This window comes from Manis javanica, chromosome 1 (genome assembly GCF_040802235.1).
Source record: "Manis javanica isolate MJ-LG chromosome 1, MJ_LKY, whole genome shotgun sequence".
In the NCBI taxonomy this organism is placed as follows: domain Eukaryota; kingdom Metazoa; phylum Chordata; class Mammalia; order Pholidota; family Manidae; genus Manis; species Manis javanica.
Genome location: NC_133156.1, coordinates 227471791 through 227498270, shown reverse-complemented (window position 1 = coordinate 227498270; position 26480 = coordinate 227471791). Strand labels below are relative to the sequence as shown.

Genomic DNA, 26480 nt, shown 5'->3' with positions numbered 1-26480 from the left:
GTGCCAAGGCCTAGAGGGCAATAGGAGATCCACAGAATCTTCAGCAGGCATGATTACCCTGAGGGCTAATGGGCAGGCCTAATCCATTCACCCCTGGTGGGGGGCCGAAGGGCCAGCTCAGACTTCCTATGGGACCCTGGGAATAGCAGGACTTCTATGATGACTATCTTCTCCCTGGCAGTTGGAGGGGGTGAAGTCATCTCAAAACGCTAGAATGTACATCTGAAACAGCTGGGTGAGGCTAAGAACACGCAAAGGCTGAAGTGATCTGGTTTCTAGAATTTCAATATTTTAATTAATGAAAGCTTGGTAAAATTAAAAATGCAATTCCTTAGTTGTACTATCCACATTTCAAGTGCTCAATAGCCACATGTAGCCCATGCCACAGTATCGGTGCAGAGAGAGAACATTTCCACCACCCCAGAAAGTTTAATTACAGCTCTGGTCTAGAGTGTCATTCAAGCACTAAATCCAATCTCTTCACACTATGGAATAGGGGAAACTCTTATCCAGGTGTGACTGATGAAAACATCTCTGTCCTGGTTCTCTGTATCTTCCTCATCCTTAATTCTGAGGCTTTCTCATCTGTGTCCCTCATCCCGTGCTGTCTGACCTGGAAGGAGCATCTCTTGATATCTTTGCTTATCTGCGGTTACAGAACCTCTGTCTTTCCATCTGCAATTGCTTGGAGTTTAAATTTTAAGTACAAAATCCTCTTCAATTACATCTATATCAATAGCATTGGAGAGTGAGTGCTAGAAGTTTGGATCAAAAATTCTCCTTTTTGGAAGTGGGCTGAATTGTCCCTGGAACACGTATCCTTGCGTTTGCGCAGGTCTGAGTCAGGACGGTGCCAGACACAGAGCTGGGAACCAGAATCAGGGTCTTGAGAGTAACCTGCTTGTTCTTGCGTTCAAAGGCCTCTGGGCTGCCATAATCATTAACTCTTACAAGGAGGCTCAGAGCATCTACCTCTGATCAATTAAAGGAGGTTTCTAGTTGAAGGTGGGGGAAAGAAAGGGCAGTGAGCCCAGCAGTGGGACATCGGGGAGGGAAGGAAATTGACCTGCAGAGCATCGTGTCCTTGATTGGCTCTGACACCTTTTTGTCTTCACAGCTGTGTTGGTCCCCATGGACAGCTCTGCAGCCAGCCTCATGGTCTGGACAGGCTGTGGCCTCCTGGTCCTACTGGGCACTGTGTGCTATGCTGACATGGGCACTGGCTCCCAAGTCCAGGGACAGGGAGGTGTTTTATGTTTACATCTTGCCCACCCATGGCTCCCTACCTGCTCTTCTGGTCACCTGCACATTGGTCCTAATAACCTGCTATCTCTGAGCTTTGCTAAGTACGCGCTGGCCCCTTCACCCTGGCTGACCCTCCCGGTCCCGAGAAGTGGCAGAGTGCGTGCTTTAGGCAAGAATGCCTCCCCACCTGGCTGATGCCCTTCTCACACTGCCTGGGCTCTGCCACCCTCTGTCCAGCTGTCCCAGAGTGTGTAAGCCCACCTCACCCACTCCAGCTCCTACACCCCCTGTCAGGCTGTCCTCAGCCTGGACATTGTCCTCACCCCACTTGGGTTGGGACACCCTGTGCCAGTCAGTTCTTTGCCTTGAGGTACCCTCCTTTCCCTAGTTAGGCTCCCGGAACAGGTCAGCATTCTTGGTCTTAGTCAGTTTGGGCTGCTATAACAAAGTACCGTAGCCTGTGTCATATAAACAACAGACGTTTATTTCTCATAGTTCTGGAGACTGGATGTCTGAGGTCAAGGGGCCGACACGGTCAAGTTCTGGCTCTCGAACAGCCCACTTCTTGCTGTGTCCTCGTGGTGGAAGGGGTGAGGGAGCCTTCTGAGATCTGCTTTATAAGGGCGCTAATCCCATTTATGAAGGCTTCACCCTCCTTGACCTGTTTACCTCCCAAAAGGCTCCATCTCCTTTGGGGTTTGGGATTTCAATATATGATTGGGGTGGGGGCACAAATATTCAGTCATTTGCACTCTTCTGCCCAGATGTCTTCCTTACTCTGCTCAAGCTCCAACACTGTTTTGTGGCTGCCGCCACCCTTCCCTCCCTCCCCCACATGCTGCCACCATTCCCCCACCCTCTACTGTGTGACTATTTTGCTTGGTGCTACCAAGTGACTTTTGGTCTGAATTGATTAGAAGGGAGGGGGAAAGAAAGAGAAAGAGAAAGGGGATGGGGGATTGTTCTTTTATTTTTAGCATCTAATGTGTCTGGGCTATGACCATTTTGTGTCCAGCCCCTGGACACAGCAGTGTGTCAAGCTGCCTTTTTAGTTCAGGAACTTTTTTTTGCACTGTTCGTTTAGCTCCATCATTTCAATTTTCTTCTTTGGGGATTTACTTATGTGCTTGCTGCATCTCCACTGTCTTCTCTTTGAATCAGTGTCTTTATGATTTATTTAAAAACTGTACCTCCATTTCATTTCCTATACTCAGTTCATTTGTCCTTTTTTACGGTGTTTTCCACCATATTTACACCCCCTTGTGTTCCTCTACTTTAGTTTTGATTCCTGTAATGTTTCTTTTTTTTTTTCTTGCGCCTCTTTTCTGAGTTCTGCAAGTGTGTAAGATGGAGTTTTTTCTCCCTCTTGTTTTCTCACCACGTCTTCTCTGGAAGTATAGGTTTCTCTTTTGTATTCTTTCTTCATTGAGGCTATTTCTTCACTAAGACTTGGTCAGAATTCTCATTTATTTCATGGCAACTTTTTTGGTGATCCTTTGTACAATTTCCTGCCTTTTTTTCCTTTGTATTAATGTTGACTGCTTTGAATTTCCCTCATTTACCTGCTAGTTGCAGGTTGCTTCAGGGCACACATTTTTGCTCATGTTTTTCTTTTTTTAGCTTTTTTTTTTATTAAGGTATTTTTGATATACACTCTTATGAAGGTTTCACATGAAAAACAATGTGGTTACTACATTCATCCATACTGTCGAGTCCTCCCCCATACCCCATTGCAGTCACTGTCCATCAGTGTAGTAAGATGCCACAGAGTCACTATTTGCCTTCTCTGTGCTACACTGTCTTCCCCATGATCCCCCCCCACACCATGTGTGCCAGCCATAATACCCTTCAATCCTCTTCTCCCTCCCTCCTGCCCTCCCCCATCCCTCCCCTTTGGTGACCACTAGTCCCTTCTTGGAGTCTGTGAGTCTGTTGATGTTTTGTTCCTTCAGTTTTGCTTGGTAGTTATACTCCACTAGTGAGGGAAATCATTTGGTACTTGTCCTTCTTCATGTTTTTCTTGTGTTGGTGGTTACTAGGTTGTTTCACTTCCCCCAGTGAGATCTCTATTCTGTCCATAACACTCACAGCCCACACAATGAAATGGATTTATTGGGTTTGATGATTTGCTAGAACAGTTCACAAAACATAGGAAACACTTACTTATGTTTTCCTGGTTTATAATAAAGGATATAATAAGGGATACAAATGAGCAGCCAGATGGAGAGGTACACAGAGCAAGGGGAGGAAGGGTCCAGAACGCAGGAGCTTTTTTAGGTGTGGAGTTGGAGTGTGCCACTCTCCTGGCATGTAGATAACCCAGAAACTCCCTGAACCTCGTACGTTAGAGATTTTTATGGAGTCTTCATCACATAGAAATGATCAATTAATAATTCAGTCTCTAGCCCCATAACCTCCCCTTAGGAGGATACAAGCAGTGGAGCTGGAAGTTCCAAGCTTCTAATAATGTTTGGCTTTTCTGGTGACCAACTCCCATCCAGGGGCCCAAGAGTCACCTCTTAGGACAAAAGAAACTCCTATCACCCAGGAAATTCCAAGGGATTTAGAAGGTCTGCTGCAAGATGCTCCTACCACCCACAGCACTCAGGAAGTCACAGGGGTTTTAGGAGTTCTGCATCAGGAACTGGGATTAAAGACCAAAGAGTAGCAAGAACCAGGGGTAGGTATCAGTTATATACCTTTTTACTATTTCATTCTTCCTTTGCCCCTTCACCGATTTTATGTAGTTCACAATTCTTTATAGTAACTTCCTTCCTCCTGTTAATAAAACTGTGTCGTTTCTGTTACCTGATCAAACTCTGATGAATATATATGGCTTCTGGGTTTTATGATTAAAAAAAGAAATTTCTTAGTCCATTTAGGATTTTTGTATTTATATTTAAATCCTTGATTCATTTGTTATTTATTTTGGTGATAAGCATGAAATATAGATAAAACTTAATATTTCTCCTCACATGTACCTATGTGTTTGAACCCTATTTATTGAATAATCCATCTCTCTTCTCATTGATTTGAAATGTAATTTTTATCATTATTTCCATCCATATGTGAGTCTATTTCAGAACTTTTTATTTTGTTCATTGTGCTGCTTGTCTATTCATGTGTTAATATTATACTTTTAATTATTTTAACTTTATATTTTCATATCTTGTAGGGCTTATTATCTTTTATTTCAAAATTTCCCTGGCCATTCTTATTTGTTTGTTTCTTATACGAACTTTAGAATCAGCATGTCTAACTAATAAATGAAAAAAATCAGTGAAAAATTAATCTCCTAACCTAGATCATGGTTTGACTTTCCATTTGTTCTAGTTTTTTTTCTTATCTTTCCATCAAGTCAGTTCAAAAACTTTTTAATTGAACCGTGTTTATTAAAGTTTATTTTGCATTCCTACAATTATTATGGAGAACATCTTTCATATTTATATTGGCCACTCATTTTCTCCCCCATTACTTTTTGAATTGCCTATTTATAACTTTCTACTAAAGTTTTCTTTTTATTATTCATTTATAAATGTTGATTTAAAGATGCTGCATAATCTGGATACAAATTTGTTGTCAGTTATATGAACTGGAAGTGTCCTCTGCCTGGCTGGGGTTTGTTCTTAAGTGGTACCACTTGATTTTTAAAATATATAATAATATGTATCAATCTTTTCTTTTATGGTTAATGCTTTTTGGGTCCTGTTTAAAAAATACTTTCCTAACTTAAGGTCAGAAAGATATTTAATGCATTTTTACCCTTAACATTTTAAAATTCAATTTTTCACGCTTAGTGCTTTAATCCATGTAGGATTGATATTTATATATGATATGAAGTAGGATTAAATTTCATTTTATTTTTCAACATGGTTAAGCTATTTATCAGCATCAATTGTGTATTGCCTGTAGTCAGTGGTTCCCCCTCACATTTCTGGCTGTTGGCTGGGGTGAATAGGGCAATTGGTTGTGTCTGTCACCATCCAGGTCATTCACATGATTGATGTCAGGGTTCTAGATGGAGCGAGAGAGGATAAGTTTCAATGTGCAAAGCAACTTGTAAGTCTCTGCTTGCTTCAAGTTTGTTATTGTCACAAGAAGTGAAATATGGTCACATAAGTGCTATTGTCACATGAAGTGAGACATGAGGCCAAACCCCAGGCTAGTATGGCCTAGTAGTAATGACAGCTTGAGAGCCAGTTGTTAAATTTCCAGGAATTTTGCAATCCAATTGTCAAACTGCTCATAGCTTGAAATTGGCCATGGTGTGAATATTTATACCACAGAAATTGACAAATGGTACAAACCAGGTTTTTTTCTTCTTGTCAGGGAACTAGATTACCAGTATGTCACTAGGACTATCTGAGGACATGTGTACATGAAGAGGAATTGCACCTGTGTTTGAAACAATCTATCATAGTGAATATGGTCTTTATTTGTATCTGAGAGTCACAGTTTTTAAGCATAACCATGATCAGAATTGTATATATGTAAAGCTAGGATTGTTTATTGTTGAGCTGCCAAAGGATGGTCATTGACTTTTTAAAAAGCATCCTTTAGTCTTTTCCAGTAACTGACCCTGCTGGAACCAAAATAAGCCCCTCTCATGACATAGCAACTTATCCAAAGGACAAGCATGTGAAACAGGCTAATTCAGTCAGAATTATTCCCCAAGGTTTTTTCCAAACTGAAGTTGGGTGAGGAAAGTCCCTCTCCTTTCTCTTGAAAATTGTGATGATGTGAGCTAAGAGCTGCCAGCAGTTATAATTATGCTTCTGTGGGGCAGCTTGCCTAAGAGAGAAAAGCTAACATATAGAGATTTGCATGAAAGAGAGATGGAAAAAGAGAAAGAGAGTGAAAGAAAGAGTTGAGGAATAGAGGAAAAGACAGACCCATCCAGCCCTTCCTGCTGTTTGGTTGTGTCTAATATACTTATATTTTGCCTAAAGTAGATTGAATGAACACTTTCTGTCATTTGCAACCAGAGTCCTGAATAACACACCAACACAGATATCTTGTTGAAGAGGTGGAGAAACTAGGCCAAGGAAAGGGTCTGTATTGCTGATGTAGAGGCGAAATCTGGATCCGGCATTCATGTTCATCCCTGGGGGGTAAATTAGACAAAGGATGGCTTTGATAATATCATATGAAGAGCTCCTCTGAAATTTGTAATTCTCCTCTCTACTCCCCATCCTTTCTCACTTCAAGGCACAGTTGCAGATAATGGAAATGGCTCCAGATAACTCAAGTAGGAAGAGGCTTAATACAGGGAGTTAGGTGATTACAAAACTATCCGAAAGGCAGGAGGGGCAGACTGGAAGCTGAGCTTCCAGGAATGACTCCCCTAAAATACCACAGAACTGACCTGCCAAGGAAATCATTACCCCCGCTACCAGCCTGAAGATATACCACATCAACCGCAATTCACATAAAAACATTGGATGCCCCATACTCTGTCTCTTTGCAGCCACAAAACTAGCACCAGCCACTGAAATTTGTTTCTGCAACCACAGAAAAAACATGCCTCCTTGACCATGCTTGCTAGTAGAAATGTCAGCAGCCACAGAAGTGTTTACTCACATCCCAATCTCACTCCTTAGATGCAAAGGGCTAACGTTTTCTTCTGTGTTCTTCCAGAAATTTTCCAAGCATGTACAAACATATATGCTTGTGTACGTGTATGTATGCATGTGTATAAAACAAATGGGATCATATAGAAATGTAGTCTATTTGCTCATTGATTTAAAGGACCTCTATTTGGATGCCTTTTTAAAGTGAAGAATGAAAGAATATAAGGCAGTTTCTTAATATAATACTGTGTTCCTAATCTTAACATGGAACCAGAATCCTTTGAGTAAATGTAAAATATTTAGGAGCAACATTAAGAATTAGATAAATAATGAAAGAGGCACAGAACTCTCTGAAAATCACTTCAAAATATTCTTTTGAAAGTAAAGTTTGGACTTGTATATACACATCTTTTTCATTTAAAAACAAGAAGCTTCTATAATTTATGGAGGTGAAAAATCTGTGTTCATTAATTTTTAAAAGGGTAGAATTTTATAGTTTTGTTTAAATGCCATTTCAAAACTTACAGAGCAAAGAGCAAATATATTGTTTTTTAAAAAATAAACAGTGCAAAGAATAAAATGAAATATAAATTTTAAATACCCTCCAAAGGCTAGAAACTAAAATAAAAACAAAAATATAAAAAGAGAAAAATTTTCTAAATCTAAGAGTAAATGGTATCTATGGGCTTGATTTCACTAAGGAATAATCAGACCAATGTATCACTTAGTTAATGCCACTGAATCAGACTAAATAGTTCTACAGTGATAAAAAACAAAGAAAAGTCTAGATAATGATGAGAGAATAAGGAAGCCGCTTGGCAGAAGAGAAGCCAGCCTCATCCTCACTTCTCACTGGGCCTCCCAGGCACGACCTGGGCCTCCCACGGGCCCCGGGGCTTGTGTGAGGGACAAACAAGGCTGATTGGTGACCCTGAGTTACTGCCTTTGCACTGTGACTGGCTCCAGGAGCCCCGTCTGTCTGCAATTCATTGATCCTGGTGCTGCTCACGACAGTCACCATCACAGCCCAGGGAGTGGCCACTTGAGGACCAGCCTCACAGGGGGACCCCACCCTGCCTCCAAGGGCAACCAGTCAGTTCCAGAGTTGGCGTCAGGCTCCAGGCCTCAGGCTGTCACACTGGGACCGGGCCCCTGGCTGGCCTGTTTCGGGAATCTGGTGGGGCCTGACTAGGCGGCCCAGGGAGTCTGCGTGGGGTCAGGTGCTGGAAAGGCAGTGAGGGCTGTTTGGCTCAGACAATGGGGGCCCTGAGCGAGGCATCGGGCTTGAGTTAAACCAAAGCTTCAGGGAGGAGAGTGGGGCTCTGGAAGGGGAATCTGGCTCCTAGTGCTGTCAGGATCGGAGGACAAGGGTGGCTCTGTAAGGGCCTGGGTGGCAGCAGTAGGTATGAGGGGTGCGGGTGGACCTGAGGCAGACAGCGAGGGAGGATATTCTTCTTGGTGGTGTTAAGGAGATGTCGGCCATGAGCCTGAGGGTTTGAGTCCTGGGGGGTGGGTGTTGGACATTACATTCCCTGGACAGGGAGATTCACATTCCAGTGGTTGATTAGGCAGCTCTTCCGGGATCAGTACCCCTGGAAGGGAAGGAGGGGAGGAAGGATTGAGAGGATGGGGAAGCTGAGCCACCATGCAGCCTCCGCAGACTGCTCAGCTGACCCTCCAGGACCGCCCTGCAGAGTTGGGCTGACCTGGGCAGCGGGGCTGGGCTTTATGTTCCCGTGCAGTCCGTCTTTGGATGTGGACCTCTCTGGCAAAGGAGTGACCTCAGCTGAGGTGGCTTCCTGCAGCTGAGGAAATCCCTGGAGACTGACCGCTGGGGGCTTCCTGCCTGTAGCACTGCTAGGGCTGGGCAAATAAACCTTACTTAGTAAAAGCAGTTGGGGCAGCCCATCACAGTGTCTACCACATTAAGGAAACGTGGTAGGGCTCATAGGAGGAGTGGGGTGCGGGTAAGTGATAAGTTCTGTCTTGGACATGCTGAGTTTGAGATGCCTAAGGGCTAGGCAGGTGGGTACCCTGTGGACAGCTGGGTATACAGGTCTGAAGTTCTGGAATAAGGCTAAGGACAGAAATACAGATTCAGCAAAAACATAAAAGTAGAGTGGAAGTCAGTGGAATTCAGGGGCGTTTGGAGTCAGAGATGAAACCTCTGGCAGCTGGTCCTGAGAGAGGCTTCCTAGAGGAGACATCCAGATAAAATAAGCAAAAACCAGTGGGTTCAGGAATTCCTGACTTGGTCAGACCTCTTGCACTTGACTGGGAGTTCTGGTCTCATTCAACCTGATAGAGTTCTTGGTGGCAGAAGTACAAGTCAGGTGGACACAGTGCCAGTGAGGTGAGAACTAGAGCAGCCCAGGGGATGGGGATGTTTTCCCCTGGGAGTACTTTATCTCCCACCACATCCTTCTCAGCTCCCTCTCCCCAGCCTTAGCTTCTGGGCCTCTCTCCTCTCCCTCCGGCTTCTTTCTCCCCGTCTGGGTCTCTCTCCTTCCTCCCTCTAGGCCACTAGAGGGCGGCAGCTCACAGTCCAGGCCCCAGCCCCACCCTCTGAGCCCTTGAGGGTGCCCTGCCCTCTAGTTGGCAGAAAGCTCACAATGGCCCGCAGGCCCGTGGGGCTCCTCTCCCAATCAGGCCTGTTGGCAAGGCTCTCATGAGGTGGGAAATGCCATGTTCAGTAGAGAGAGAGGAATTTTTTCTCCTTTGCTCTGCTCTGCTGAAGCATAGAGAGTCAGCAGCCAGCTCTCCTGCCGTGGACAGATGAGGACGTCAAGGACCAGAGAAGGGCCAGGACCAACTCAAGATCTTGAGCTGACTGTCGCTTTCCCCTGCTCCCTCACGGGGCTGTAGGGCCACAGAGCTTAAAGAAATTGTTTATTCTTTGTGGAATGGTTAGCTCTTGTTCCATCATCCGTGTCCCAGGGTGTTCTTAAAAGGATTTTTTCCTGTAAATATCAGGTTTCAGTGTTGTCCAGGGTGTCAAAAACCCAGTGCTGGTCCCCAGGCTGCTCCACTCCACCTCATCTGGAAGCATTACTGAGTCTGGTTACCTGGTTGTGTGGTTATCCCACCGATTCCTGAAAGGCTCCTGTGACCACAGGCCAGAGGGACTACATCTGAGTGGTGTACGTCGACCTGCATTCCTGAAGACACAGTCAAGTCAAGAAAAACTAAGTTTTTCCAAGTGAGGGGATGAGAAGTGGGATGGCCCGCTGGGAGGGAACCCCTAGAACAGCAGGTTGGGAACCAGAATGCTTGCCCGAAGTCGGGCCCCAGTTACAGCCCCAGAGGGGGCAGCCTCAGCTCCTCTGGGCTCAGAGAGCAGCCCTAGTTGAGTCAGGCCACTTTGTGCTCAAGTGTCATCACCAGTCAGCAGGATGGTACTGGATCAGCTCATCTCTAGGGCCCTGCCAGGGCTGCCTTCAGTGCTCAGCTGGGAGTGTGTTGGTGCCTCACTGGGGATAAGTTAATATTTAGCTAGTTTTAGATGAAAGATTTGCAATTATAAACAGACTCTCATGGGTCCACAGCATGGTATTTTCTGGGCACTTGGTATACATCATGCAGTGAGGGAAGCCATGGCCAGCAGATGGGCTCTCTAGAAGCTAGCAGTTGCTGGGCCTGGCCTCAAGGCGCATGCCTGCACCTCTGCTTTGCCTGCATAGTGGCTGACCAATGGCAGGACTGACTTACAGAGCAGCTTAAGCATTCCTGGGGGCCTTGCCGACTGGGGGAGGAAAACTCCTGGGGAAGACTGGACTTCTTGCTACCTTGGTGGTGTGGGGCAGAGGCAGATTTCCCCTAAAGGTGTGGGGACAACTCAGGCTTGGGGACCCTTCACTTCCGCAGGCTCCTTCCAAAGCCATGCAACTAATTTAAAAAAAATGAAAATTGGAGATAAAATTCACATCACACAAAATTTACCACTTTAACTGTTTTAAAAGTGCAATTTAGTGGTTTTTAATATATCTCTAATATTGTGCCACTGTCAGTACTAATTCCAGAATATTTTCATTGCCCACAAAAGAGACTCCATTCGTTAAGCAGTCACCTCCTTTCCTCTTCCTCAGCCCCTGGCAACATGAATCCACTTTCTTTCCCTATGGATTGACCTATTATGGACATTTTATACAAATGCAATCACATAATATGTAACCTTCTGTGTTTGGCTCCTTTCACTTAGCATAATGGTTTCAAGGTTTATCCATGCTATATCAGAACTTCCTTGTCTTTTTGGTTGAATAATACTCCATTGTGTATATATGCCACCTTTTATGCATCCATTCACCAGGTGGACGACATTTGAGTTGTTTCCAGCTTTTGGCTAGTAAGAGTAATGCTGCCATGAACATTTGTATACAAGTGTGTGAACATATGTTTTTAATTATTGTAGGTATATATGTGGGAATGGAATTGCTAGGTCATATGGGAACTTTATGTTTAAATTTTTGAGGAACAGCATATTTTTTCCACAGTGGCTGCACCGTTTTACATTACTAACAGCAATGCACGGGGGTTCAGATTTTTCCACATCCTCACCAACATTTCTTATGTTCTGTTTTTCAGTTACAGCCATGCTAGTGGACGTGAAGAGGTATCTCATGCTGGTTTTGATTTGCACTTCTCTAATGGTTGGACATCTTTTTTTGTGCTTGATGATATGAGTATATTCTTTGGAGAAATGTGTGTTCAAATCCTCTGCCCATTAAAAAAATTTTTTTTGTTGTTGTTGAGTTGTAAGAGCTGTAAGAGTTATTCATATATTCTGAATATTAGACTCTTACCAGATAAAAACTTGCAAATATTTTCTCTTATTCTGTGAGTTGTCTTCACTTTCCTGATAGTATCTTAAGATGCATGAAAGTTTTACATTTTGATAAATTCCAATTTTTTATTTTTTTCTTTTGTAGCTTGTGGTTTTAGTAACTTATTTAAGAAACCATGACTAATCCTAGGTCATGAAGATTTACAAATACATTTCTGTAGCTCTGGGGCAAAGGGGTTCCCCTCCTGGAGCAAATTCCCCTATGAATCTAGTGAAACCAAAGTGAGGTAAGGGGAAGCAGGTTGGGAGAAACCATTTTTATGGCTCACAGCTTTTTCGAATTTGCTGGCCAGGCACAGCTCTGTTTGGTCCTCACAGCCACGGGCCACACTCCCCAGGTCCCTTCACCCTGCCCCCACTAGCAAAGCTTGCTCCTGCCCCAGTTTCTCTGCAGCCACAGCGTGCTCTCTACTTCCCAGCCTGCACCTTCTGGGAGGAACTTCATGGGCCAGTCTCTGGTGAGTGGCAGATGCCAGACCAATTACGTACCAGGAATGGAGGGGAGGAAAGAATGGCGGTTTTCTTTTCCCCCTTTGCCCCAGAGACTGCAAGAGGCTGTAGCAGTATATACCTATTAATATGTAAATGCCAAGGCCAGGCAGGAGAGTCTGGAAATTCTGCCATTTAGCACACAATTTCTTCCAAGAGTTTTATAGTTTTAGCTCTTACATTTAGATCTTTGATCCATTTCGAGTTGGCGTAAGATAAAGGTCCTAATTCATTCTTTTCATGTAGATATCCAGTGCCCCAGCACCATTTGTGGCTGTCTTTTAAATTAGGAAAGAAGAGGAGGTTAAAACAAAAAACACATTAATACCATTTTTAAATTTTTTGTTGTTGAAAACTGGGCAGCTTAAATATTATAATACAGGAACTCTGGAAATCATATTCCTTCTCCTTCCAAGGGTTTTTTGTTGCCACTTGTAGTTATTTGTTTAGTGATTTTTCTGAACTAATTTTGTGACGTCTGTACTCTTGGTTGTGTGTGGCCCCTGAAGTCTCTGTTCTGTTACCTTAGTAGTCACCTAACGATTGGACAGAGATTTCCTTCAATTCCTGGTAAAAAAAAAAAATTCCCTAGTCTTTGAAGATGGGCTCTGTGTATGAGTTAGGGCACACCTTCAACAATGAGCCAGGCAGTTCACTATGCTGCCCGCTCAGCCCTCACTTCCTGCTTGCAGAGAGCCTGAAGGGAAATGAGCCAGCCAGAGGTGAGAGTTTAGAGCCTCTCACATCTTGCCTGGGCATGCATACCACTCTGGGCATGTGTATGGCCTTCTAGAATTCCAGAATATTTCAAAGGTTTCCAAAACCCTTGTTCTCCAAAACTTGCCATTCTGCAGCCTTTCCTTTCAACCATTTCGGTTAGTTTATTGTTTTCCCTGACTGTTATCACTTGCTGCCTGCTGCTTTAACACTGGGCAAGTTCCAAGTGAGATGAGATAAAGCCAAGCCTTTTGAGTTCGTCTTTCAGGGAGCCACTAAACAGGTTAAAACAAATAATTACAATATATATATATATATATATTTTTTGTGAGTGAGGTCTGTTCTGGTCCCTACAGTATAGATTCTCTACCAGGAATGTGGGTTGTTTATTTCCAAGGTTATTGCAGAACTGGGAGATAGGGAATAGGACCAGAGTAAGTTTAAATGCTACAAAACTCTTTGTTCTTACCAGGATTCAGCCGTTTTTCTTGCTTAAGCATTCCCATGATTATAAACTTTTGATTCATTTCCAAAATTCTGAAAAAGTTGATCCTGCAGTAGTTGTCTTTTTTTTTACCAGTTTTTTCTTTGCTTTTAGGGAGGGGCAGATTTTACCTATCATTTATGCTGATGTCACCACTGTACCAATCTTGTGAACCCTTAAATTTCCTATGTTTCAAGTTCAATAAAACCTGGATCCACCTTTAGTTGGGGTATTAAGAACATGTGACCTTATTATTGTGGTTACATTTTGATTGTACCTGGGTGTATGGGCGAGTGAAGCTTCCAGGTGGAGATGCCAAAGTATTTCTTACAGTTGGGGAGAGGTGACTTCCTCTGTGTCTGCATGGATCCCAGCACATCCTGCCACCTTGAGGCCAGGAAGCTTTGGAAACACCTGAAGCAGTGCTGTTGGCATAAACATTGACATTTCACAGGGCTGAGGTGCCTTCCCTGGCCTGTATGGGTAGAGAGCCAGGGTTGGCAAGCTATAGTCTTTGGGACAAATCAGACCTGCCTGTTTTTTTAATGGGCTGTGAGCTAAGAATGTTTTCTCACATTGTAAAATGGTTGAACAAAAACCAAAAGATGAATAATATTTTGTGAGGTAAAAATTATATGAGATTAAAGTTTTACTTGTTTATTTATACACAGCCACATTCATTCATTGACATGTGTGCAGGTGCTCATTCTCACTACAATGGCAGAGGTGAGAAATGGCAATAAGGACTGTACAGACTGCTAGGCCCAAAATATTTACTATCCAGGCCTTTACAGAAAAAGTTGCTGAGCTTTGATATCAGGCACTGATGGGAGCATTGGGGCAGGAGGGGGGACAGAGTGGACACCATGTAGAGACTGAGGCTGGCAGGCTGATTTTAAGCACAGGTGAGATGCTCCTTGAGGAGACTTTGCGGGGGACTGAGATCAGGAGAGATCAACCCAGCACAAGCAGGAAATGTAAGTTTTTGATGTTAATTTCATTCATCTCCATAGGAGGATGTGGTCTAAGCATTTTTGGCCTATTCTCACGAACACTTTTTTGGGGGAATCATCAGCCCCATTTTAGTCCTGGGAATTGAGCCATTGAAAGGACAGTGATGTAAAATCCAGTTCTCTGGCTCTTGAATGCCTAATTTCTTCCCATGGCATCCATTCTGCTGAACGTCAGATTTGGTCAGATCAGCTGCCCCTGACACCAGTGGTGGCAGTACATGGGTGCCCCTGGGCTTGGCTTCACCTCAAAGGTAGGCCTGACCCTGGAGCTGAAGGCTACAGTGTATTAGATTCTGGAAAGGCATTGCTAATGGAACTAACCAACTAAGCCCATCGGACCTCAGAGTCTCCAGTTCCCCACTTCTAGGAAGAACCCAGAGGTGGGCCCTTCACTCTCTTCCACTCATCTCCCTCTTCCTTCCATTCGTGGCTGGTCCCAGCTTCTTAGCCTGGCATTTAGGGTACTTCTCTTTCTCCTTAGATCACACACTGCTTGCCAAGTAAGTCGTTATAAACAATCTTTATGTTCTTATCCTGTTCTTCAGGTCACAATTACCTCCATATCTGTGTAGTAAAGAATTTAACATCGCCCAAGGAGAGGCCTGGCCCTAGCCCTCAGCTTCTGGGAGGTAATCTCTGAGCCCTTAGAATGTTATGCTTGATCGCACTGTCTTTCTTTCTTTGTATTTGCCTGTGTGCCTTGGGCCAGCCAGATATTATCAATGTGATTTTGGATAGGGGCTTCAGGTTATGAAATATTATCTCTACCTCCTGAGGGGCTGGAAATTGAGGTCAGCCGCATGAGCAGTCAACCATGCCTGTGTAATGGAGCCCCAATAAAGAACGAACAACAAGGCTCAGGTGAGCTTCCCCAGTCGGCAATATGATGTGCAGATGGTCACACATCGATGCCAGGAGAATAATCCTGTTCTGAACTCCACACTAGAAACTCTGTGTTTAGAACCCCCTTGGATTTGCCCTATGTCCTTCTTTCCTTGGCTGACTTTAATCTGGGCCCTTAAGTGTAATAAAACATAAGCTTTTGGTGAGTTCTGTGAGTCCTTCTAGCAAATTACTGAAACTAAGAGTGGTCTTGGGAACCCACACACTTTCCACTTGTGTTAGAGGTGAGGGTGGCTTGTGGACTGCTCTCAGATGATGCACTTGGCTAACTTTTCACAATATCCAACAGCATCAGCTGCTGGAGAAGGTTAGGGTTGACATTTGAGTGCCTTAGTTATCTACTATCAGGAATGCAGTTGGTTTTCTTCCCTGAGCTTCCAGAACTCTCCCTTTCTTATCTTCTTTCCCTTCTATCTATTTTGTATTTTATCAACTTCTCTTCTCTCTTCTTTCTCTTCCTATTGGGTAGGAAACTTGGAGGACCTCCTTCTGAATCTTGGAGGGCCCCTTCTCCAAGGATTTTTCTGAAGAAGATGGCTCTACACTTTCTGAGGGCCTCTGCTGAGTAGGCTTCTGTGCAACAAGGAGAGAAGGCAGGATGGACACCGCGAAAACTACAAAGCCCCTCATATCTGTCAAGCACTTTATAGATTATACATGTACGTGAGTGCTGAGTAGCCCGCATGGCTGGCTTGATCTAGGTCAGCCTGTTTGGGAGACTGCAAGCACCTTTCTACCCACTTTGGGTTCAGTATCTTTACCCCAAATGCCAGTGAGTTCCACTGACCTTTCTGTAACAATACTACTAAAAGTGTTATAAGCTAAGATTTTAAAACCGTAAGGGAGGATAAATAAAAATGTTATATACTATATCCTGAAATGAACATTATCCAGAGATCAATGAAATTAAGTGTTAAATTAAATATATAATATTATGTGTACATACACACACACATACACATATATACTATGCAGATACATATATCTGAAACTAGGGAATTAATGAAACTCTTAGCCAGATGGTAATGGCTAACATTAAAGGAAAGTTTACTACACGTTTTATACTAGTCTAGCTACTTTGAATGGGCTAGATTATTTAATCCTTAGAGCAACCCTATGTGTTGGGTATTGTGGTTAATTGACAGATGAGTAGGGTGAGGTTCAGAGACCTTGTCCAAGGTCACACAACTATGAGGGACCAGAGCTTGGATTTGAATGCAGGCCATCCCATTCTAGACCCTGTACTGCCCTCTTAGCCATCTGCTTCCCTCCCACTAAGGGGGCAAGCTCTGTGCTGTGCTATCTGGATTCTCTTCTTAGGTCAGCTTGGCTTTTCTTTAGGGCACACACAACTTTAATTGGAGACCTGATGAAACAGCGATTTTATTCCTTGGCTGACAAAACAGTTGTGGAGATTTCTTAGGCTCCTGATGTGCACTGGCTCAGGCTGAGGCTGGCAGGCTGGTTTTAAGCACAGGTGAGATGCTTCCCTGAGCATTTCCTGAAATACTTGAGGAGTCTTTGCAGGGGACTGAGATCAGGAGAGATCAACTAGGGCAAGAGCAGGAAATGTAAGTTTTTGATGTTAATTTCATACATCTCCATAGGAGGATGTGGCCTAAGCATTTTTGGCCTATTCTCATGGACAGTCATCCTGTTGGCATAGCGCGTTCCTCCAGCTGTTATTCCACACACACTGCTCTAGAGTTGGGCAGCAGGGATTTCTACTAAAACCCCTCTTTCCTTGATCTTTCCTGTGCTACACTGGCAAACAGCTCCTGCAAACTCCTTGTACCCATGTCTGAGTTGAATGGGGCTGGTGGATCAGTGAAGGCTAGATCCCTTCTAAACACCATGTGCTGGTTCCCTGGCCTGTGGCTTGTACTCCCTCAGGAACTGTAATCATTAACTCCTGCAGGAAGCCCCTAAGACAGATAGGTATCAGAGCATCTGCCTCTGCTCCACTAGACACAGCGCAAGCCCTGAGATGGAGAGAAGCCAGGGAAGGGAAGGTGGCAAGGGGGTGGCAGGGCAGGAGCCGAGTGGTGGGGGGCTGAGGCTGAGGAGAGAGATTGGCCTGTGGAGTGCCGTGTCCCTGATTGCTGGCTGTATGATCGGCTCCGGCATCTTCATGTCACCACAGGGGGTCTTGGTCTACATGGGCAGCCCTGGGGCCAGTCTTGTGGTCTGGGCAGTCTGCGGCCTCCTGGCCATGCTAGGTGCCCTTTGCTATGCTGAGCTGGGTGCCCTGATCCCCAAATCTGGAGGGGAGTATGCCTACATCTTGCGAATCTTTGGCTCCTTGCCAGCCTTCCTGGTCATCTACACGTTTGTGCTGGTGGGCAGACCGGCTGCCATCGCTGCTGTCTCTCTGAGCTTTGCTGAGTATGCCGTGGCCCCCTTTTTCCCCAGTTGCTCCTCACTGCCCCAGGCTGTGCTCAAGAGTGTGGCTGCCATCTGCATTCTGCTGCTGGTGCTGGTCAACTGCTGGAGCTCACGGCTGGCCACCAAGCTGATGAACGTGTGCACGGTTGCCAAAGTGTTCTCAATGCTGCTCATCATGGCAGGTGGGGCCATGGTGCTGGGCCAGGGCCGTGCCAGCACAGCCTTTCAGTCCGCCTTCCACAATACGACACAGCAGGTGGGGTGCATCAGCATGGCCTTCTACCAGGGCCTATGGTCCTTTGATGGCTGGAGTAACCTCAACTATGTGATGGAGGAGCTCAAGAATCCAAAAGTGAGTCCTTGATACTTCTTTGGGGGATGAAATCTCTGAACATCAGCAGTTCCAATTACTGTTATTTTAGTTAAGATGTTGAGAAATCAGCTAAAAAATAATCTACTTTGATTAGTTTATGGGATTATATGAATAATAACTTCTCAAGTATACACAGAACTTTATAGTATCACACCTATGGTCTTATTTTGTTGCCCCGTGAAGTAGGCATTATCACCCATTTTTCATATGGGGTAACTGAGGTTTAGAAAGGGGAAGTGATTTTGAGGTCATATTGCTAGTAAAAGGCCATGCTTCATGACTCAGCTTATTCTTGATCCTGAAAGTTGGAACATTTGGACTCTGTTCAGTCACTATGGACATTAACTCTTTGCTATAAATACAATTGCTAGGTTGCTATTTGTTTTCTTTTTCTCCTGCAGGAGTTTTAAATGTTCATAGGATGACAACTGTGAGTCTTTTCCTCTTTGTCCTTGGGGTTGGCTTAAGAGCCATTATACTCTCAGCTCTCAGCAAAGGCTCCCTGAAGTGGCTTGGAAGAAGTTGGGAAGAAAAGAGGAGTTTAGAGATTGAACTACCAGGGCAGAGAGAGTCAAGGGCAAGAGCCAGGAGTCTTGGGACCTAGTTTTTGTTCTTGCATGTCAGTCCTTGTACTGAGTTCTTTGCCTATAAAGTGGAATCATAATAGCTGCCCTGCTTAGCTCACAGGGTTTTGGGATATCAAATGGTATAATCGCTCATGGGCAATGGCTAGGGCTCTGAGTACTGTAAAGAGCTATACAGTAGTAATTACAGGTGAACTGTTAGTTCTCAGCTTGGGGCTGTGATGGGATGGGGGCTACAAGGCAGAGGCCCTGGCTCATTCAGTTCACAGGTGCTAGGACCCTCTCTCTAATTCTAGGCCCTGGGCTCAGAGCTGGTCCAGGGAGAGAGCAAGGGGCCCAAAGAGGATTGAGACAAGCTCCCATGCTCTAGTGCGTGGATCAGCAAACTTTTCTGTAAAGGATCAGAGAGTTAGTATTTTAGGCTTTGAGGGCCATTGGGACTCTGTCCAAGTGCTCGACTTTGTTGCAGCATGAAAATAGCCAGGCAAACAAATGAAAGTGACTGTGTCCTAATAAAATTTTACTTATAAAAATAAGCCACAGGCTGGATTTGGTTCAAGGCCTATAGTTTGCTGACCACTGCTAAACATAGGGCATTTTGGGCAAATGTGGTTTCAAAGCAAAAACAAAGCCTTCTTCTGAATGCTGGGCATTTGAAATTCTGGCTCTTACTCTGCCCTCTGAGGCATACGCTAGGTGTATGTTTGTTATGCACGTTTTTTCAAGAAACTGCAGGGCCTCCAAACCAGGGCAAGCCTTATGCCCATGCACCTGGGATTTGTGTGAAGATTAAGATACTCGAGAATGAAACCAAGAAATCTCACTATTCTTGTGGGCTCTATAGCTGTCACAGCTCATTAGCTGTAGGGTAGGCTGCTAAGAAGAGTGGAGTTCAAAAGCATACCAGGTCCCTTCGCTCTGACTCAGCACGGGGCTGGGTCATGCATAGTGGGGCATGCCGCAATAGTGCCTACAGATTGGGGAACCCTGGACCCTGCTCCACTGGCCCATTTTTGCTACAAGTGGCCTTGTCTGGGCCTGGGCCGAGTATGTTTTCAGGACTGGGATGATGAGGAATTAGCTACTGTGCCTACGCTGTGGTTGAGGCAATTCCATTTGCCCTCAGACTCCCAGGTTGTAGGGCTGGCGGGATCTGGGCAGACCCATCTCAGTGAGAATCCGTTCTGTCCTATATGCTCCACTTTCACAAGTTGGCCATGTGACGCTGGATCACTGACCAACTATCCTGGTTGCCCAGGTCTGAGGGGTTCCCAGGGATGCTGGACTTTTGGTGCTAAAAGTGGGAAAGTCCCAGGCAAATGGACAAATTGGTCATCTTACCCTTAGAGGACAGAACAGGACAGGAGGGACAGAGGCTTGGATACAATAAAGCAGGCGTGCTTGCTGGGGTGCAACCTCCACTTGCTGCAGGAGCTGAAAAGAGAGAGATCCCCATGGGGCAGAGCGGTCAGGCAGACTTCCTAGAAGAAGGGTCTAGAGCTGAGCCTTGAAGGGCTGGTGTGGTTTGTGGCAAAACAGCCATGTAGAAGCAGTGTGAATAGGAGCCCAGAGACCAGAAAGAACAGGACATGTTTGTGTCTCAAGGAAATATGAGGAGGGGCCCGAGGACAGGCCCTGAAGTTATTACTCCATCCTCATGTGCACCCATGCCCTTCCTCCCATGCCCACCCTCAGCGTTTCCTGACAGAAACCTCTGGAAACTGCTTTATAATGTTGGAGAATGGAAGATATGCTAATTAGAGGGCAGATGCTTAGAAGGGGAGGGGGTGGGCCACCTAGTGGTGGGCGAGGAGGCATGCCTGGGACAGCAGCACAGCCCCACAGGGGGACAGCTCTGTGCCAAGTCTGAAAGAGACTTCCCTGCACCCTGGTAAAGAATGACCTCTTCTCTGTCTTATTTCATGTTACATTGTGTCAGTTACAGCAATGCCATGACCTGGAGTACCTTTTGGTATCAAGGAAAGAGGCTCTGGGCTCATCAATGCCTGTCTGCCCCATCCAAGGAAAGACAAAAGACATCTAGAGAGAGGCTGCCAGGAGGCCAGGGGTGCTGCAGACTTGCTTCTCTTAGTTCAAAGCACGTTCTTACTTTGGCGTCTAAAGGTGTCTCTCCAAGGGAGCCCTATCCTGGAGAATGCTGAGTAAAGTTCTGGGAGTCCTCAGCAGGACCCCTTCCTTCCATTTGTTTCTGGCTCCTGAGTGATGCCCAGGGCTGGAAGTGTGGAGTGGGAGGGAGCAGTCTACACTCTGATTTCATTCAGTTTTCATTCATTCCCCACTTTTTATTGAATGCCTGCTCAATACATTTGTTGGGTGGGCATGCGTCAGCTGGGCGCCGAGGCTCCAGCAGAGCAGACTGGTCCAAGTGCCCACAGCCCATGTGTCCAGGCCCTCCCCTTCCCTTCTGCTTTGCTGACCCTCACACCTTGGAGAGAGGCAGAGCAATGGAGAGCCCTGTTTTACAGATCGCCACTGATCCTCAATTTCCAGTTGAGGAGACTGAGGGTCAGAGTAGAACCCCTGGGATAATGGCCCTCAGTCTGGGACTCAGTCCAAGAGACCCAGAAACCAGGCAGGGCTGGCATGGCGGGTCCTGGAATAGTCCAGCTGGAGTGCTCAATGGGCAGCTGACCACGGACATCTCTGCCGTTCTGGTCTCTTCTCCTTGCCTCTGCTCTCGTGGTTGCCCCTGCTGGAATGCATCCTCCTTTCACCTGTCTGAATCCTTCCATCCTTCAAGGAAAGCTCAGCGTAAGGCCCTGTTCACTTCAGAAGTTTGGGGCTAGCTCCTCTCCCCTCCCTACCCCTGTTAGCACCTCTGTGTCTCCATGGCTCTGACGACCTCCCAGCACATCTGCCTGTTTGTGTGCCCATGCCATGGGGCTCTGAGTTCATGGAGTAGGGACACAGGGTCTAAGTGGCCCCCAGGGCCTGGCATTTCGCTGTGGCCAGGATGAGTTCAGCACTGTGCCACTGAGCTTGTTCTGGGGGCCTGAGAAGGTCCTTACTGGCTAACACATGGCCTCTTCTCCCCAACTTTGCAGCAGAACCTGGCGTGGGCACTGATGATTGCCATCCCCTTGGTCACCAGCCTGTACATCCTGGTCAACATCAGTTATCTGCTGGTGTTGTCACCCAAAGAGATCCTTTCCTCCGACGCTGTGGCTGTGAGCTGGGGGTGAGTGAGTCAAGTGGTGTGTTCCTTGGTCATGGGGCAGACATTCCAGGATAGTACCCCGGGTGTATTTCAGTTTGCGTCTGGGTGCACTGCCTGCTCTGTTTCCTTGCTGTGATTTTCCAGGCTGCTGCCGCAGTTCCTTCCCTTGATCCCTCTTGTCCTAGGAACCAGGTTCTGGGGGCCTGGGCCTGGCTGGTGCCTGTGGCTGTCACACTCTCGACATTTGGCTCTGCCAATGGTACATTTTTCAGTGGAAGCCGTCTATGCTACGTAGCTGCGAGAGAGGGCCACATGGTGAGAGGCGGCGGTGGGGCTGGGAAAGGTGGTGGGGGCTGCAGGAGCGGCACTCAGCTTTATCCTTCTGGAAGCTTAGCATTTAGTCCAAACTAGGACTTGACCTATGAGATACAGCCCTCTTTCCTTCTAAGAACAGGATGCAAGCATTCTATGCATCCCCTTTAAACCTCCGTCCTTTTACTTCTAGTCTTTGGGGGGTCACTGTGCTGGGTCACACTGTGGAGGTTGTAGGTGATGGGATGTTGTGCACACCAGCGGTGCAGGGCAGTGGGGAGGAGCCACAGGAGCAGAGCCAACCTGTATCCTCAGAACCCCTCATCCAGGAGACTCTAGGGCTCTCAACTTTTGCTGCAATAATGCTGAATAATAGGTATCATCAAAATCTCAGGAGCTTACAACAAACATTTCATGTTGCCCGTGAGTCACTGGGTCAGCCATCATTCTACTTCCGGCTGAGATTTGTGACCAGATCTTCTCATTGGGATGTGAGTCTGTTCTTATCTCGAGGACCCAGGCCAAAGCAGCAGCAGCTCCTGGGCATGTTTTCACCTAGAGCAAGTGGCAGGGGTTCAAGACACCAAGCCAAGCCACACATGCATATTTAGAGCCTCTGTTGTGTCATTCCTGCGCACATTTCACTGGTCAAGCCCCACATCAGTGGATGGGAAACTGTACATTATTTCTCACATGGAAGTAGAGAGAGGGAGATTGCTGAACAATAATACAGTGGACCACGGTGACCCACTATCTCTCTCCATGCTCCATCCATACCTGTCCCACCGTCTCCTCCCTCCTTCTCCATCTTCTGCACTCCTGGTCCCTCTTCCTGCCCTGGGAGTGAGCAACAGGGAGTCAAAAGACACAGCTAGGCATCCGCTTCAGCTCTCCACAGCCCAGCTGCATGTCCTAAACTAGCTGGGTCTGGGCTGGCCTGGAAGGGTGGGCCTGGGCTTGGTCACAACAGCTGAGCCACAGAGCCCTGCATCTAGAAGCCAGGGGGACTTGGGACTGTTGGGCTGGGTACACTGGTGTCCAAAACGAGTTTGGCAAGGGAAGAGGCTGGGAGCTTCATGGGGCAGATGCTCCCCTGGGGGACTGCCTGACACCTGGCTTTGCTTCCAGCCCCAGCTGCTGTCCATGGTTCACGTGCGTCGCTTCACACCGACTCCAGCCCTGATGTTCACCACGGCAGTGGCTTTGGCCCTGGTCCTCCCTGGAAACTTCAGCATCATCGTGAACTTCTTGAGGCAAGTGAGACTCCTCCACGCTGGGTATCTCTTGGCCCTGATGTGTACACATTCAGATACTTGCACACTTGTACATGTCTATATGCACATACACTTCTAGAAGCCCCTTTGTGTACCCAGTCACACACACACTTCTGGAAGTCCAGGCTCAGGGCTCCTTTACATGCACACATATTTCAGCCATTCTCTCCCTGTTATCCTTCCAAAATCAAAGGTGGCTCCCTCTTTTCTTGGCCTGTTTCCAACCATTCAAGGAGACAAATGTTTCACCAAGAGGCAGACAAGTTAAAGACTTGTGTTTTCTTTGTCATTTTTATTTTTTTCTTGTTCCCTTATTCTATTGCTAAGATAATGTTAAAGATACCTTCAGGTTTTACTCACATTCATACTTGCAGCCTTTTGCTCTAGTGTGATTTTTCCTTTGTAGTCAGGTCTTCCTTCTGGACTCTGACCCAACATATCTCTGTTGATTTGGTGGCAGAGGTACAATCAGACTGTGTGGTCACTACCGGTGATTGTATCAAAGCAGGGAGATGTTCTGATCCCCTTCATGACCTTCCCTGGGGCAGAAATGATGGGCTGTTGAGCTATCCAGTTGTAATTTTGTAACCTCATTTGAAGCTGGTTCAGTGGGCTGATCCTTTAACCAACAGACAGGCCTAATGCCTGGGCACAGAGAGAGTCTCAGAGTAATTGTTCTGATGTTCTCTTCCTCTGTTGTCATAAGTACAATTAATCTTCTGGAACAGGACATACAGTGCTCCATGTGACTTTCTTCAGAACATTAAGTAACAGACATGGTTTTCTTTTTATTTTTTTTCCCATAAGACAGAATAAAATCATCATATGGTGAGAGTAAGTCAAATCCATGGTGAGCATAGTGGGTCTTCAGGGAATGTGACTGGGAATGTCCCAGCAGAGAGTGAGGATACTAGGATGATCTACCCCAACAGAGACCCAGTATCTCCTGGTCTTGATTGCTTCAGGAGATGGCCTGTCTGGACACTGTCTCCAAGGTTAGATTTTTCATCAGACCTACATCAGCTACTCAACCACCCCTACTGGGGAAGGCAGTGGCCAGAGGTTTGTCTGGGTGCTCAGCAGCCCACACTGCCACCAACTCTAGGGTGGGGGATCAGCTATGAATGTGCCAGTCCCTGAGGAGAGTACAGGCTTCCTTGAGCTTTTGCCAGACTCTTTTTTGGAAATGGACATTCCTACCTCGCTTTGGAAATTGCCCTCCTCTTTCCAGCCAGGGGAAGTTAAAGAAGTTCTGATCTGGAGCCGTGGGGTGCTAGGCTTGTGTGTGCCACGGGGTCTGAAGACCAGGGAGGTCAGAATGGGCAGTGCTTATCGTACAGACATGCTTGCGCTCACTGCCCAGTCTTGCCTTCTTTCCTTAGTCTGCATGGACAAGGGGAGCTGGGGGTGGCTGAAAGGCCCAATAAGCTTGCTCCTCTGGCCCCCGTTGGCATCTAGTAGACTGCCCCTCTTGCAGTCCTATCTGTGGCAGGGCCTGGTTGTGAGTGGCTCGTGTTTACCCTCCAGCTTCATCAGCTGGATCGTCTATGGAACCGCCATTAGCTGTCTCCTATACTTGCGGATGAAGAAGAAGAATCTTCCCCGGCCTTACAAGGTAGACTTTTGGGGTAGACATTGGGCTTTTCCAATCATAGGCTATTGCATAGGGCAGATCATTGGGCCACAGCTTCATTCAGGGCCCAGAGGAAGAATGTAAAGGGTGGCCATTGTCTGTATTTCTATTTCCAGGGTGGGGGATCACCCGTATCACAAGGTCTGCTTGCTGAGGACACATTTCTTCTCTGGAGGAGCCTGAGGGGGAACAGCAGCAGACAAATGCAGAGAGCATAGAGAGGATCAGGCTGGGTCCCAAAGCCTTGGTGGGCCCCTGTCATCCAGGTGGTCAGGCAAGGACTGACTAAAGCAGGGACTGGGAGAGAGGAGCTGGTGGTAGGTGGAAGCAACACAAAAGCAGGCAGGAGGGACAGAGCCCAGGGGCCCTGCACCACCTCCCATAACCTCTTCATCATCCAGGACTCTGTGCCCCCTGTAGGTCCCCACTGTCATCCCTGTCATCGTGCTCCTTGCTTCTCTCTGCCTGGTGCTGGCACCCATCATCGACCATCCTCAGATAGAGTTCCTGTACATCTTCTTGTTCCTGCTCAGTGGCCTCCCAGTCTATTTCTTATTTGTCTACTTTCGGTGCCAGCCCAAGTGTTTGCAGGTAGTCACCTTGCATCTCCAGCTGCTCCTGGAAGTTGCTCCGAACATTAAAAATGATTGAAGGACTGGACAGGTCTGTACTGCCCTTTTTGCTGCAGACACCTCTAGCCCCACACAAGTGGTGTTCCCAGATTCTCTGTAGGTTGAGTGTGCATAATTCTAATTCTAAGATCCTAAAGTGCTAGAGCATAGTCATTGTGGAGTTTTGGGGTGTCCAATGAGGACAATACCCCCAGCTTCCCTAAGAACTGCTCCATCACCACAGGCAGATCTCAGAGCCATACTGGTGTTACGGGATGCCTCTCTGGGTCAAAGCTATTTGATATTGTAGGTGGGCACCATGAATACATTCTCTTCTTTTGGGACTTTGAAATTAGAATTCTGATGGTTGCTTGATCTGAGGAATTGTAAATCTTGGGATCTATGTGGGGCCATCTTCCATTATGTGGGCAGAAATGTACAGAAAGCCACTGTGGGAGAAGAATGAAGAAGCTACACAGCAAGACGGTGTTGAGCAATGATGTGTCCCCAAGAGGTGGGGGGAAGTCCTGGGAGGGCAGCAACCTGGATGCATGGCTGTTTTTCAGTTCTGGTCTCTGTCCTGTGGTCCAACCACCATCTAACTGTCCTTCCTGCTTTTTGATTGTCTGGGACAACCTGAAACCTTACAATAAATTTCCAATTTTGTTTAACGTGTATGGATTCTTATTTCTTGCAACTTGGAAAGCTTTGGCTCTGATGAACCTTGTTCAGGAAGACATGATGCTTTACTTACTATTTAAAGATGCCAACTGGCTTGAACAGGGAAAGAAGCAAGAGACATATTCTTGGGAAGGAGGGGTTTTATTAGCTTTAGGCAAAAGAGAGGACAGTCAGATTTCCAGAATAAA

The 26480-nt window shown here is 46.2% G+C and overlaps 1 protein-coding gene across 1 annotated transcript; it reads left to right on the top strand.

Annotated features, from left to right (window-relative positions):
* The first annotated feature begins 17248 nt into the window (after positions 1-17248).
* LOC108401172 (b(0,+)-type amino acid transporter 1-like) lies at positions 17249-26271 on the top strand. Its single transcript, XM_073240511.1, has 6 exons — positions 17249-17998; positions 21669-21802; positions 21967-22096; positions 23222-23346; positions 24895-24982; positions 25421-26271. Exons 1-6 carry the CDS (start codon positions 17249-17251, stop codon positions 25649-25651), a joined length of 1458 nt encoding a protein of 485 aa, XP_073096612.1. The 3' UTR covers positions 25652-26271.
* The last annotated feature ends 209 nt before the right edge of the window (positions 26272-26480 follow it).

Coding starts and splice junctions, on each gene's coding strand:
- LOC108401172 (XM_073240511.1), top strand. CDS start 17,249: ATGGAGAGAAGCCAGGGAAGGGAAGGTGGCAAGGGGGTGGCAGGGCAG. Junction 23,347..24,894: donor ATCATCGTGAACTTCTTGAG/GCAAGTGAGACT, acceptor TTTACCCTCCAG/CTTCATCAGCTGGATCGTCT. Junction 24,983..25,420: donor ATCTTCCCCGGCCTTACAAG/GTAGACTTTTGG, acceptor TGCCCCCTGTAG/GTCCCCACTGTCATCCCTGT.